The sequence below is a fragment of the Seriola aureovittata genome, chromosome 16, assembly GCF_021018895.1.
Source record: "Seriola aureovittata isolate HTS-2021-v1 ecotype China chromosome 16, ASM2101889v1, whole genome shotgun sequence".
In the NCBI taxonomy this organism is placed as follows: domain Eukaryota; kingdom Metazoa; phylum Chordata; class Actinopteri; order Carangiformes; family Carangidae; genus Seriola; species Seriola aureovittata.
This window is the reverse complement of record NC_079379.1, coordinates 1,305,508-1,319,157: the sequence shown is the minus strand read 5'-3', so window position 1 is coordinate 1,319,157 and position 13,650 is coordinate 1,305,508. Positions and strand designations below refer to the sequence as shown.

Below are 13,650 nucleotides of genomic sequence, written 5' to 3'. Positions count from 1 at the left end.
TACACAGCTCGTCTCTATCACACACACTCATACACCGATGGGGGCACATCGGGGCAATTTTGAGAAGCCAGGGATGGAACCACCGACCTTCTGATTAGAGGACGACCTGAGCCACAGCCGCCCCAAGATATTCATTCATTTTAAGGAACTCTTAAAACTCATGAATGACAGTCTCTGCAGTGTTTGCTTTATACCCTGCCTATATAAGACCATAGACTGTAAATAAAGAGTCAGCTGCTCCACCTTCGCCATCTTGGCAGTGTGCCACTCAAAGAGGCCACGCCCTCAAATACACATAACTTTAAGTCTTGATAAAATGTGAACAGGTGAGTTATATAAACAGGTGTCATGAAGGAGGAAATTAGCTCTAAAGACCAAAACTGTTTTTGTACCAGGCTGTAAACATGTTTGTTTCTGCTGTAAAGTTGGACATTTTAACATGGGAGTCTATGGGGACTGACTCACTGTTGGAGCCAGACTCTAGTGGTCATTAGAGGAACCACAGGTTTTGGTTCTTCAGTGTTGGCTTCAGCCCCAGAGGTTGACGTCTGTGCAAGAGGTGTTTCAGCCGAGTTTTCTTAGTCATCTGTCTCATCATGTCACATGACAGAACATTTACACATCATATCAATCCCCACTTTACATGAGCACCTGCAAAACCAAGATTTAGCTTTTGTCCAAATACGTCTTCATGTCGTTACCTCTGGTTCATAGGACGTAAACTTAAACCCTTTTAGACACGCACATTATTGCCCTCTAAGATTATAAACTTATCTGAAACCTTCTTATGCACAAAGAAAATAAAATCAGTTCAATCAATGTCTCCTCAGATCAGACCTGTCCATTAAAACAGTCAAAAGAGGTTCAAAAAAATTCTTTAAAGCTTTAGTGGCAAAAGAAGTTCTAAAATCCATTCATCCATGTGCTCTGTGTCTCTCTCCCTCTCTCTTTCTCAGGTCTTAATGAGACACAAACAACATTAATTTAAGTCAACTTTATCTGAAACAAAATCCATCACTTTAACAGACGGACAAAGCCGGGCTTTAGATACTGTGAACTGAATGTGTGGTTGTAGCCATACTACTGAAACAAAAATGCATGTGATTTGGTAATTAACAGAATAGTAAAGGCCTCATGTGTGGGATATTACTTGGTGGTCATTAAAATATATTCAGAAGCCATTAATAACGAATTCACCTGGTCAATCATGACATATTTCTCCTCCTAACATGAAAGCACATTAGCTGCTTTAAGCAATAAAAAGTATCAATATTGGGATCAATATCAGTGATCCTGGCCCTGATCCATTAGATCAAGACCAAATGTTGTGGTGTTGCCCAGTCCTACTGCAGAAACAGATACACAGCATACAGGCTGACCTGAGCCTCAGCGCTGCTTACTGAGTGCTGATCCAGGGCGACCTCTCCCTCTGTCCTCAGTTCAGGTTCTGGGTCAGCGATGGGGGCTTTAGCTTCCTCCTCTTCCTTGTCCTCCTTCTCTCCCCCCTCGCTCTCACACTGTGAGCGCCTCTTCAAGAAGGAGGAGAAGAGGCGGGAGAGGCCACGGCCGGCAGAGTTACGGTTGCGAGGCCGGAGCTGCTCCTCCTCTGGTGAGGGTGGCCCGGCGTCCTGGCCGACTTCCTCCTGCTGCCTCGGCTTCTTCTGGTGACTCTCCGCCTCGTCTGTTGTCATGGCAACAGCTGTGGAAGTAGAGGACAAAATCAAGTTAAAGAACAGAAACACTCCTCTAAGCCAGAGAGATAAAGAAACAACCAAATGTTAATATCAGGGGTCTTTGTGGATTCAGCTTCTTGAACCTCCAGTCCTACAATTAATCGTTCAAATCAGAGTTGGGTAAATCCACTTCTGCCCAGAAACTGCTGAATCATTAGGAACTACTGAGACACTGGTTGCTATGGTGACTGAGGCCCCCAGGAGCAGCATGGAAATACGCAGACAAACCACTCTATCCTTTGGCAAACAACAGCTTATAAGCCAAAACCTTTCATCAAAAATGCCCTCATAGTTAGAAAAGTACAAGTCCTATCAACAAAGTTTTTTCACTGCGAGCATCCCAAGGCTTCAACACAGACAATGATGTATTATATGTGAACCTGCTGCTTATGTTTTGGAGCTGACGCCATGTCAAAACTCCCCTCACCTCTGTTTGTGACAAGAACTTGTTTAACATGGCCGTCTATGGCAGTGTTGACAGCACTCTCTGCACTGAGGGGGGATTTCTTCAAAAATCACAACTCATGTGACAGTGAGAGTAACACTGGGTGACAGAAGACTCATTTCTCTACGTTTCTATATGTTAATTGTCCATGAAACTTGGAAAGTGTGGCATTTAAGAGACTGAAAGAGTTTTTTGGGGGGATAAAATCTTCAGGGATGTCAGTTAGAGTGAGTGTGATGTCACAGACTTACTGTTAACATTACAAGCAATACACAACCATTATAAATCTGAAACGGTCGAAAAATTACATTAAACTTAAACTGTGATTTTGTAAAAAAAACATAATGGCTATCAAAATGAAAATTTAATGCAAAAGAGTCTTAATAGTTGTCACCCGTTTAAGGTTTCGACCATGTTTCTGTGTTAAAGTTTGACAAAGCAGTGTGCCTCCAAAAAGGGATGGGTTTGATCATTTTCCCAATGTCTTCCCATAATTTTCTAGGGAAAATGTTTCAATGTTGTGATAATGATCGTGTTTACTAAAGTCGCAAAGAAAAGTCATTCTAAAAGTCACAATTCCCAACTGAACTGTACATTTTTATCTATAATTTGCCTCAAAGTTTTAATAGTTTTCTCAAAGCTGCTTAAGACAAAGTTGTATGTCTCCACCAATCAGTTAAGTTGCAGGAAATGTGGTCACAATCTCCCCTGCTGTTCCTGAGTTATAGTGCCGAATAATGTCCAGAGAAGTGTTATTGCATTTTGTGTTTATGATGTAACAGTGACCTTGATCTTTGACCACCATAAACAGTTTATGTTTGAGTCCAAGTGGAGGTTTGTACTAGGGTTGAACAATTAATCAAAATATTATCGAAATAGCAATATGACCAAGTTTAATAACCAGATCGCAGGAGGTGGAATAGTTTTGAGAAATGTCAAATGTGTCACAACAGACCATAAATGAAGCATTGTAGAGCTACAGAGACGCCCCAGCTACAAATCATATTCTCCAGATGTAAGGGAACAAAAATCACATCATCATCATTTTTATATTTTGTTTCAGTGTAAAAATGACAATTCCAAATGAAATCACAACTCATATCACAAACACAACATCAGTCAAAATAATCGCACTATAATTTTTTTTTTTTGCATATCGTTCAGTCCCAGTTTGCACCAAATTTGAAGAAATTCTCTCAAGGCGTTACTGAGATATCGTGTCCACGAGGACGACTGGGCCGTCAGACGGATGGACAACCTGAAACATCATGCCTCCAGCTGCAGCTGTTGCCAGCACAGAGGTGTCAAAAGTCAATAACAGCAAAACAAGCCAGATTTGACTAAATCTTAATTCAAGGCCCACTTACTTGCATTTTTCTTAGCTTTCTACCACATTCATAATCGTCATCAGCAGATGAAATTGACTCATTCGTGATGAAGTTGGTAAGCAAGTTTGAATCTTGATTATGTGATAATAAGTGGTCATAGGCTAATTGTCCCCTACTTCACTGAGGTGTCCATTCTCAGTGTACATGCACCAGTGGAATTTCAACATTAATCTAGTGTAAGCTGCATGATGAACCAGGACTGGCTTCCAAACTATTTGTGATGTCACAAAGTACTGCTGGTACACACACACATTAAAGCGAGAATGAAGGTGAGCACAGAGAAGATGAACGTGGAAACAAACTCCATTATACATCACTAAGGAACAATGCACAATGAAACTGGCCTGCATGATACCGAGGCAGATGCAGCAGCCCCACCGGCAGCCAATCAGCAGCCTCTCTCTCCTGGTCTGGGTTGTCTTGAGTGCAACTTTATCATTAACAGATTTCACATTGGCAGATGTTTTTACAAAAGTCTGTAAAAATAACTTCCATCACTGAAAAAGCACATAACAACATACAATGATTTCTACCATCATTCCTTATTGAATCTGAGCCGCATGGTCGGCTATTTCACTATGGTTTTCTAACTAGTGTGACGGGGGTAAAATCCACTGCCTCACTTTGACTTGTTGCTAATGGAACACTGACCTCCTGACACCGCTGGGATTCTCACTCATCATCTTGTCTTCTGTCTGTCATGATCACTTGTTCTGATCTGCATCATCCCCTCACCGACACAGTTCTCTGCTTGTGATTAATGCTGACTGCTCACGTCTACAGTGTAATGCCTGCACACAGTCACTGCATTACAGCAGTGATCGTGGGCGGCTGCACCTGAAACACCGCATCAGTCAGACAGTCGTTGCTGTCACCATGTGAGAGAGCAAGATTAAAGAAAAGACAGGCAGCAGCAATAAGTTGCTTTTCCTCCTGGAGCTGCTCGGGCTGGTCCCCTCTGACGATCACCACCTCGACATGGTGGAGGGGTCCGTGTGGCCCAGTGATCCTCAGACCTGTTGGTCTCACCTGTACACATAGCACAAGCTCTGGAGCCAAACTCCTGGAGAGGGGCTGGACTCTCTCCTTATCTAGAGTTGCCCAAGGTGACAGGCACTGGGCCGACATGGGGATACTCACAAGCTTCCCGCCAAGCGCCGCTGTGTTGGGGTTCTGCCTGGGGAACCAAAGGGTCACTCTTAGTGTTGTGTTCCTAGGCACTGAAAAGGTAGCTTGGAGTAGCCAGCCTTCCTCTCAGATCTGCAGCCTTACGTCTTGGGTAAAGTGAGAGGCAGAGCTGTCAACTGATAGACATGCCAACATGTTCATCTGGGACGAAAATTATCTAGATTACAAACATTTGGGACTGATATGAAAAAATATGTTCAACACTCACACGTGTGTGAGCCACGGCAGTTCAGCAAGATCGCCGTTACACACAGGTGAGGTAAGAGGTGTGGCCCTAAGAATGACACCTGAAGTCCGTCAACTCGGTCGGTGGTCAAGTTGACTGTTAGCAGGAGGCCACAACCGGTTCCTGATGGGTCTTCCACCACTGGACCGCTTTGAGTTTTAATTGACTATTCCCGCACTATAGTTTTAAGTTTAAGTTTAAGTTTAAGTTTAGTTCAGAAAGAGAGCTGTAGAAACAGTTTAGTTCACATGTTTTTGTCAAAGAAGTAATGCTCTTTTGTCACTGAAATACTGATTATGTGTGTACTGCAGCATACAGTTTCTGTATGAACTCTTAACAGTGTGTAGGACAGTTGTTCTATATTTCTACTCCGTTTGAACTCAAAGTCTCATGTTCAGTGACTCTTCATGTGGGTTAAGATGAAGAAAGCTATGGCATCTTCAGAGATGTAGATTCTTTCAAGTGTAACTGTGGTGTGTCAGATCACCAGTGATGTGACACCTTTATTAACAGAGGTGAAAAAAACTGTGCATGGCTGTTACTAACTCTGAGAGTGAACCACATTACATTCACTAATTAATCTACATCATGGGCCAGGCTGATCCTCTCAGAACACATGTAGGCCATCACCACACCTCATCTCCATTCCTATTTTCAGACGATAAAACCATCAGCCTCTTGTTCTCTTAGGCTGCCAGGGCAGTGAAAAGAGGCAGCATTGTGTTTTGAGTGTAGTGTCGCTTTAAACAGAAAAAACCGCCAACTGGACCTGAAGCTTCAACAGGAAAACTCAAGACAAACAATGTCACGGTGCAACAATGCCGACAGCAGAGATAATCACAGTTCATGTTTAACAGTATAGTGTCACTAGATGGCACTGTTAGCTCGTTCACATGATGCCCATCTACAAAAAATTAACTGCGACAGCAAATATATATATAATATATATAGGGAACATAGTCGTCACTGTTCACTATAAGGAAATGTTGTTCATTTACAAATCTGGCAGTATGTTGATACTGAATGCATCAGTAAAATGTTCACAGACAACATGTTTGTTGTCTCCAGGTGGACAGGTGAGAGAGCAGAGAGCTTCAAGATGGTTAGAGGAGGAAACATCAGAGAGACTCAGCCACATGTTTGGGCCTCAGTCAGACCCAGACTCAGAGGAGGAGTCTGAGACCAGAACCAGAGACTAGCAGACGGATCAGAGCGGTTAGCGTAGTTAGCATCTTTTATTTGTTTATGTTGTTTGTTAGCTTGTAACTGGCAGTGGCTGACACAGTGTTAGTGGTTGTGCTAATGCTAACTCTCTCTCTGTACTGACAAGGTTTCAGGTTTATTTAGCCCCGCCCCCCATCCCCACAAGTTGACAGGATTGGTTCCTTAGGTTTGTGATGTATGAAACCCTGGCTGTCTGAATCTGTTTTTATGTATTGTATTCTTATGGATGTTAAAAGGGTTAAACACTTGGGAGGTGGTCTTTAAACTGTTATATGATCGTGTTCAGACTCTCACAGGGAAAGATCCTGGTCTGGTTTGATACAGAAAAAGTTCAGACACAACCTGTGTATTTATATTTGACCAGTGACCAGGAAAAGCAAGAAAAGCATTGCTTGACCATTTAAAACTGAAAATAGAGATCAATTAGAACAATACTGAAGTAGAAGTGATATCTCTCCTTACATCTGATCTCAGAACAGCGTTCAGTCCCATAAAGGATCTCATATTGTGTTTGCATCCATCATGTAATTTACTGCCCTCTTGTGGCGGCATCAGGGTATTGTCTCTGGAAGCTAGCTTGACTAGCAACCGTTGTATCAATTATTTCTGTCATGTTGCTGGGCGTGACCCTGAACCACAGACTGGAATCTGGGTATCAACCCCCTGCTCTTTGGTGTGACACCTCATGTGCTCTGTACGCTGCTGTCCACCCCAAACACTTCCTTACAAATAACTGCCGATAATAAATGTTCCTGCAAAACATATTTTCTGCTGCAGTTTAGTCGTATACAAACAGGGTTGGTGTGTGTGGGGTGTGTAGAGTATGTGTGTTTTCTGCAGACTTGCTGGCTGAAGCGAGGAAACAGAGGCTGTTCTAAAATTATTCAAGGAAAGCAGGAGAGTGGGACAAGCAGAGAAGAGAGGAGGGTCTTTCCCTAAAAATAAAATCATATAAAAAGAAATCTGGCCTACGGATATGGGGCTTTACGGTTACTTATAATAGAACACTCTTTAAAATAAGCACAATTTCCCACATCTTTGCATATATTCTGTATATACTGTAAACCTGAGAATGTCTCAAGTGTGCACATTTATCCCATTTTGTACAATTCATCACATTGAGACAAAAAAGATACACAAAGACAGAGCTGTTGGACAAAGGTCAAGTAGGCAGTGGGATGCAGACTCCACCTTTAAGCCTTCCACACATGGTTGGACAGCAGATGACCCAGTGTTTTTGAAGCACAGTGAAACCTTAAGGTTCACATAGGGGCTGAGTTGCACACGCTCAGTAGTGGCACATTATTTTGATACATCGGGTCGAGAGGTGTTTCTTGTCCCTATAATTTAAGAGGAAGAATAAGAACTCCAGCTATTTGAAATGTTGGACATCTTCAGGGTCTTAGTTCAGATCATTCCACACACAGCCTGCGTGGCCTGAACTGTTGAACAAACTATGTCTCTCGGTGCAACACTTTAAGGTCTGCTGGCAGATTGAGGGTGGACGCAGATCACAGCTTGCCACCGTATGAAGTTCCAGAAGCTGCTGGCGGCTCCATCTCTGCCCCGTCAGCAGCTCTAGGTGTACTGAGCACTGTGTGACCAGAACTGCACACACACACACACACACACACACACACACACACACAAAACAGTGGAGAACATTCTTGTGGCTGGTTGTTCAGGCATCACAGATAACACAAGAGTTTGATGAGCTGGACTACAGCTCCTCCTCCTCCTCCTCTTCCTCAGTGAAACAAGCAGTTTGTTCCATCATGGTAATTTTTTCATGTTCAGCCAAACAGAAAATTGGATGATGATGATGACTGTTATATTTGTATGTCCTGAAGCCAGTGGAGGATGTGTTAAACTATTGTTGTGTTACCAGAGCTGAATCTGGCGTCGTTTTTCCTCTATTTCTTTTGCAAACAAAAACAACAGACTACAATACAATAATATACAATATTTTTTTTTTTTATATTTCCACATTTATTTTCTTATTCTTTTACAGATTTATTATTCTTTTGGGACACCTATGACTCAATAAATTACTACATGTACTCTACTTAAATAATGAGTTACCGTCTTGGAACTGGGGGAATTTCTGTCGACAGTGTTTGTGTAATTACTCTCACTTCCAGAGGAGGGAGACACAAGTTCTTTACTGCAGGTTTAAAAAGCTTCTCATGGCCTGTTTATCATGATGCTTCAAACACACTATTACACCTCAACTAGAACAGCAGCATTTCCCATACATTGATTTATTTGCCAGTATCAACACTGACCACCACATATTGATTTTCAATTCAATTTCAATTTTGTTTCTATTGGAAAAGGGTAAAATCTTATTTCACTGTAAAGCTGACCAGCCCAGCACAGCCCCTCCTTGCCTCGCTCGCTCTCTCTCTCTCTCTCTCTCTCTCTCTCTCTCTCTCTCTCTCTCTCTCTGTCTCTCAGAGACTGTCAGTCAGACTGGACCATGCATAAGTCCATCAAGTTTTCAGCGGCCCTCTCTGTGTGTCTGTCACTCGGGGTGCACAGAGCTGCTATGTGCTTGTTCTGGGACATATCACAATATGTAATCAAGCCTCACTGGCTTGGTTAGGTGAAGCCATGGAGCTTTATATATATATATATATATATATATATATATATATATATATAGAGTTGTATATATATATATATATACAGCTCCATGGCTTCACCTAACTGAGTTTATCTATAGATAGATAGATATATCGCTCACAAAGTACCTGGCAGTTAAAATATTTGCAGTTGAGAACCATATATACATATTATGAAATAATTCATTTAAGAACAGGAGTAGGGCTGGGTTCAAAGGTTGAAAATGAAATGCATCTGTGAAAGGGGAAAACGTACTTAGGCATATCTGTATTTCTGAGTGCGTGGTCGTTTGTGTCAGAGTGCTGAGAGTGAGCTTAAGGACTGAAAGCGGCTTTAAATTTAATCGGGCCCTGTGTGGGATTAAAGGCTGCTGTGTGCTGATGTGCAGGCCAGAGGAAGCTTGATGTCTATCAGTCACCACTGGACACTCCTCCCTCCTCCTCGCCCCCAACACACTCTCACACACACACACACACACACACAGACAGTTGCTTTGCTAGCATGAGCTCTGGATACAGCCCAGAAACTGAAAGTCAGCCTGACCCAGATGAAATCAGAGGCAGGAATATTTGATGAAAGACACAAGCGAAGACAAAAGCCCAGAAACACACAAAGACCTGAAATATATCAGAGCATCTGGGTGTGTGTGTGTGTGTGTGTGTGTGTGTGTGTGTGTGTGTGTGTGAAGATGGCAGCACGGGGTCACGCTGCCGACCAGGCCTCAGGGAGATAAACACGAGTCCTTTCATGATAAAACTATTTAGAATTCTTCATCTGTATCTACATCTGCATCAACATATCATAATGTTACACAGCCATGTTGGTATGACACCACAACACCAAAGTCCTGTCTCATTGCCAGTTAAACTCATCATGCTGGTGTTGATGAAACTGTCCACACCAAAAACCAAGCACAAAATAATCCAAGCTGAATGTCCATTAACTATCTCTTCCAGAGCGTCTAGAACATGAATTTTAATATTGATCAATGACCCAACAGGTAAAACTGATTTCCTAAGTAACTGTATATCTCCTCCTCTTCAGTGTCCAACGATGAAGAGCAAACACGACGTTGTACATGATGAACATGCGAGTGTGAAAGAAATCAGGAGGGGAGAGATAAATATAGAGACAGATAAAGAGGCAGATGAGTCAAGAGAGTCATGAAGAAGAAGTGGCAGAGCGCCACAGCGAGCACCCGTCATCCATTCATCCCGCACACGAACAGTGTTTCATTGGTTCAAATCCCCTGCAGGTACACAGGTGACATTTCAGAGCACAGCGACTCCTACAGGTACAATTACACAACACACAGACACAACCGGAGGCTACAGTCACTCTCACACTGACTGAGAAGTCTTTTACTACACTTCAACAACACGTGCATTCAGCTTTGTGTACATCAGTCATCTCTGTGTAAACAGCAGGAAAGCAGGTCTATGTTTTCATATATTTTTAAAATGCATCTCCAATTATGTAAAACAAAAAAAAAACAAAAAAAATGAAGGATTGGGCCTTTAAGTAAAAGCTGCAGCTGCACTGAGGTACACATCTGCATCACAGCTGTGTGTACAGCTGGGCAATTAACCGAACAAGCGGCAAAACCGACTTAATCTTGCTCATGTCGGTTAATTCAGTTAATGCGTTCCCCAGTGAACTGTCCTCTACCTCGAGTTCAGTCGTCCGACTCCACCCAGTCCAACTAACATTAGTCCACGTTCAGTCAAAGTGAATTCGGCGATATGAATGAGCTTCAGGCTACAGCCAACATATTTTAGTTTTAAAATGCATCATTTTTGCTTAGTTTACACCTGGTGTCCACTTGACTCCAGAGTTTCTGAGCCCTTAAAACTGAGACTTTTAGAAAACATTGACTCAGACACCCACCTCGCCTCCTGATGGGGTCTTATCAGTCACAACTACCAGACAGTGATGAATGCAACATGGATAACGACCAAAAGGTAATTCCACCAATTTGTTTAATCACCTGGAACACACTCACATTGCTGAAGAAGAAGCGCATGGCTCCAAAGTAATTGATCATAATCGAGGTAAAGGTTTGAAATAATGGTGATATTGATTTGAAGTCGTATCCCTCAGCCGTAGCACCGTGGCATACTTCTTTGCTGTCTCACATTAGATCATTTTCACACTCACAAAGACACAAAGGATGGCGTGCAAGAAAAAAGACCACTGAGTGGACTAAATGTGAAAGAGCTGCAAAGACAAATAAGATGTTAAAAGAAGAAGATCAAGCTGATGTTGACATGCGGTCAGTCACACCAGCCTCTGATAGAAGTGTTTACTAGTGAAGTGTAAAGTCTGCACTGCATCACCACACAGCAGCACAACAAAGAATTAGTCTTGTCCTTAAAGGACCTAACAGACATTGGTTTTATTTCTTTGTGGAATGATTCTGATACTGTAGTAAAATGAATGAAAACACATTCAAAAACATGGATATGTCAATAATGACAAGTCCAGTATATGTGACTAAACTGACAACAACAGAGACATTCTGGTCAGGTTCAACAATATATGCATATGATTATTATTAGTAACAGTAGCTGAGTCCTACAGTCATCTACCTTCAACAGTAGCATTCTGCAAGGAGACCTTATTTTATGGATATTTTAAAGCTGTGTATAGTCTTAAGTAGATGTCCATGTGTTGCTGGATTATAGATCAGGTCTAGCTTCTATATTAATACTGTGAAAGTATCAAAGCCTCAGTCCACAGAGAAATGCACACAGCCTGTATTCAGAAACTGAGCCTTAAAACCAGCTGTCAGGACTTCTGGAACTTTGTGATGTCACAACAAAGCAGTCACTGCTCTCAGCCACGCCCCAAGCCCCGCCCACCTGGACCCACCATCCAACAAAAATCACATCATCATCCATTTAAATTTTTTTTCAGTTCAAATTAAATGATAAAACAACCATTCCAACTGAAATTGCAATCCCACATCGTAAATTGCGATATCTGCCAAAATAATCACAATATATTTTTTTTCCATATCGACACCCTTTTAAAATAATGGCCTAAGTCATTTTTTCAGGTTTTTCAGGAAACACAAAAAACTCAACAAAAGAGTCACACTTTTGACATAGGCCATTATACAACCGGGGGTAGAATTGCATGTTCCCCTCAACTGAGGATTCAGGCGATTTTACCAGAGGTGGCCAGCATCATGAGGGGGTGATTTAGGCAAAAAAAACATTTTTGTCAAAACATGACTTAGGCCATTATTTTAGGAAGGTGACGATATTGTGCAGCCCTACTACATTTTGATTCTTAAAACCACAAATATATCTTCTTATGGATCAACACTTCAAATAAAACACAGGAGAAGAGGAAAATATGGAACTTTAAATATTTAAATATTTGCAAATAGAGATGCTGCCTGATTATACAATAATCAGCTTCTGCCAAAATAATCGCAAAATTTTTTTTTTTTTTTTTCATATCATGCAGCCCTACTAGGTTGAGATGGATTTTTGGTTCTTAAAACCACACATATATCTAATGTATCAACACTTCAAATAAAACACAGGAGAGGAAGAAAATATAGAAATATTTAAATATTATATATAATATTATTTGCATATAGAGATGCTGTCTGATTATACAATAATCAATTCAAAATCAGATATGCAAATAAAATGGAATAATAAGATGACAATGGGCCTATATTAACTCCCTCATACTCCAGTGTCTAACTGATGACTGTAAATGCAGTGTTTTACATTTTGACTGTGGCGGACAGTTAGAAATGCCCCTGATGAAACACAGTGTGTAGTGTTTGCAGCTGTAACAGAACATTTTTCCTCTGCAACTTTTTTTTTTCTTTGAACAGAACAATTAAAAGCACATGATTAGTATCCATGACGGTTCTACAGTCTGTAGATGGAAAAACACTAACGCCTGCTCCCACTGTGTCAGAGATGGATAACACGAGAGCTGTTCACAGCCACTGCAGAAACTATGAGAGCATTAATATATGATACATTACATTTACACATTAACAAAGCAATAATTAATAATAAAAAAAAAAACAGCTGCAAGTTCTCGTTTCATCGCGATAAAATATGAAAAGTAACTATGAGTCCATCCGCTCTCGTTCTTATTATGATCCTCCAGCCTCGCTTTATTCTCACACATCATGTTCAGGTCTAAGAGATCAATGTAAAGATTTTATAAATAAAAACACCTCCCGATTTTTTCCTGCTGCCGTTTGTTCCGTAATGAAAAGCAGCGCGTTTGACAGCGGGAACAATAAAAGGGGCGGTAGGTGTACCTGTCTGCAAATGGCGCTGAATGTGAAAAATGTCAACAAATTGTCGGAGCGGCTGAGTGTGACGGAGAAGAAGCACTCACCGTGCACCGGTCAGATCATCCAGCGGAGGGGAAGCTGCGGTGCGAAGGCAGGTGCTCACCGGTCACTTTTTCCTCACGGACAGCGGCGGATAAAGCGAGAATTCATGAACGTTATCAAGCGGCGTTTTTAACAATGTGTTTTAGGTACCAGGAGAAAACGCTGAGTCCTGTGGTAGTGTGCCCTCAGTGTTGTCTGACAGGCAGTTCAGAGGAGGCGCAATCTGCATGAGGGAACCTTAAAATGAGATTTCTATTTAACTGCATTAAATAGATACTTTTTTTTATTATTATTATTATTTATCTAAATCATCAAACTTGCTTTTTAATAATCCAATCCTTTGAATATTTGAATTTTCAAATTGGGCTAAACTGTGGAATAAATTTTAACAATAAAAAGGAAATTTTAATTTGGCTATCACTCATGTGTCTTCCCATTTATTCCAT

General features: G+C 41.4%; 1 protein-coding gene across 10 annotated transcripts in view; it reads right to left on the bottom strand.

Annotated features, from left to right (window-relative positions):
- The window catches only part of epb41a (erythrocyte membrane protein band 4.1a), a 74,877-nt gene extending 61,430 nt beyond the window's left edge, over window positions 1-13,447 (bottom strand). For 2 of the 10 annotated variants that reach the window (XM_056398765.1, XM_056398764.1), the window contains exons 1-2: window positions 13,207-13,435; window positions 1,380-1,699 (exon numbers count right to left, since the gene is read on the bottom strand). In XM_056398765.1, coding sequence (XP_056254740.1) covers window positions 1,380-1,691 — 312 coding nt within the window. In that variant the 5' untranslated portion in view covers window positions 1,692-1,699; window positions 13,207-13,435. Of the gene's footprint in view, window positions 1-1,379; window positions 1,700-13,206 lie in introns of all 10 variants that reach the window. The other 8 variants (XM_056398766.1, XM_056398768.1, XM_056398763.1 and 5 more) reach the window with 7 other exon arrangements.
- Between the last annotated feature and the right edge of the window lie 203 nt (window positions 13,448-13,650).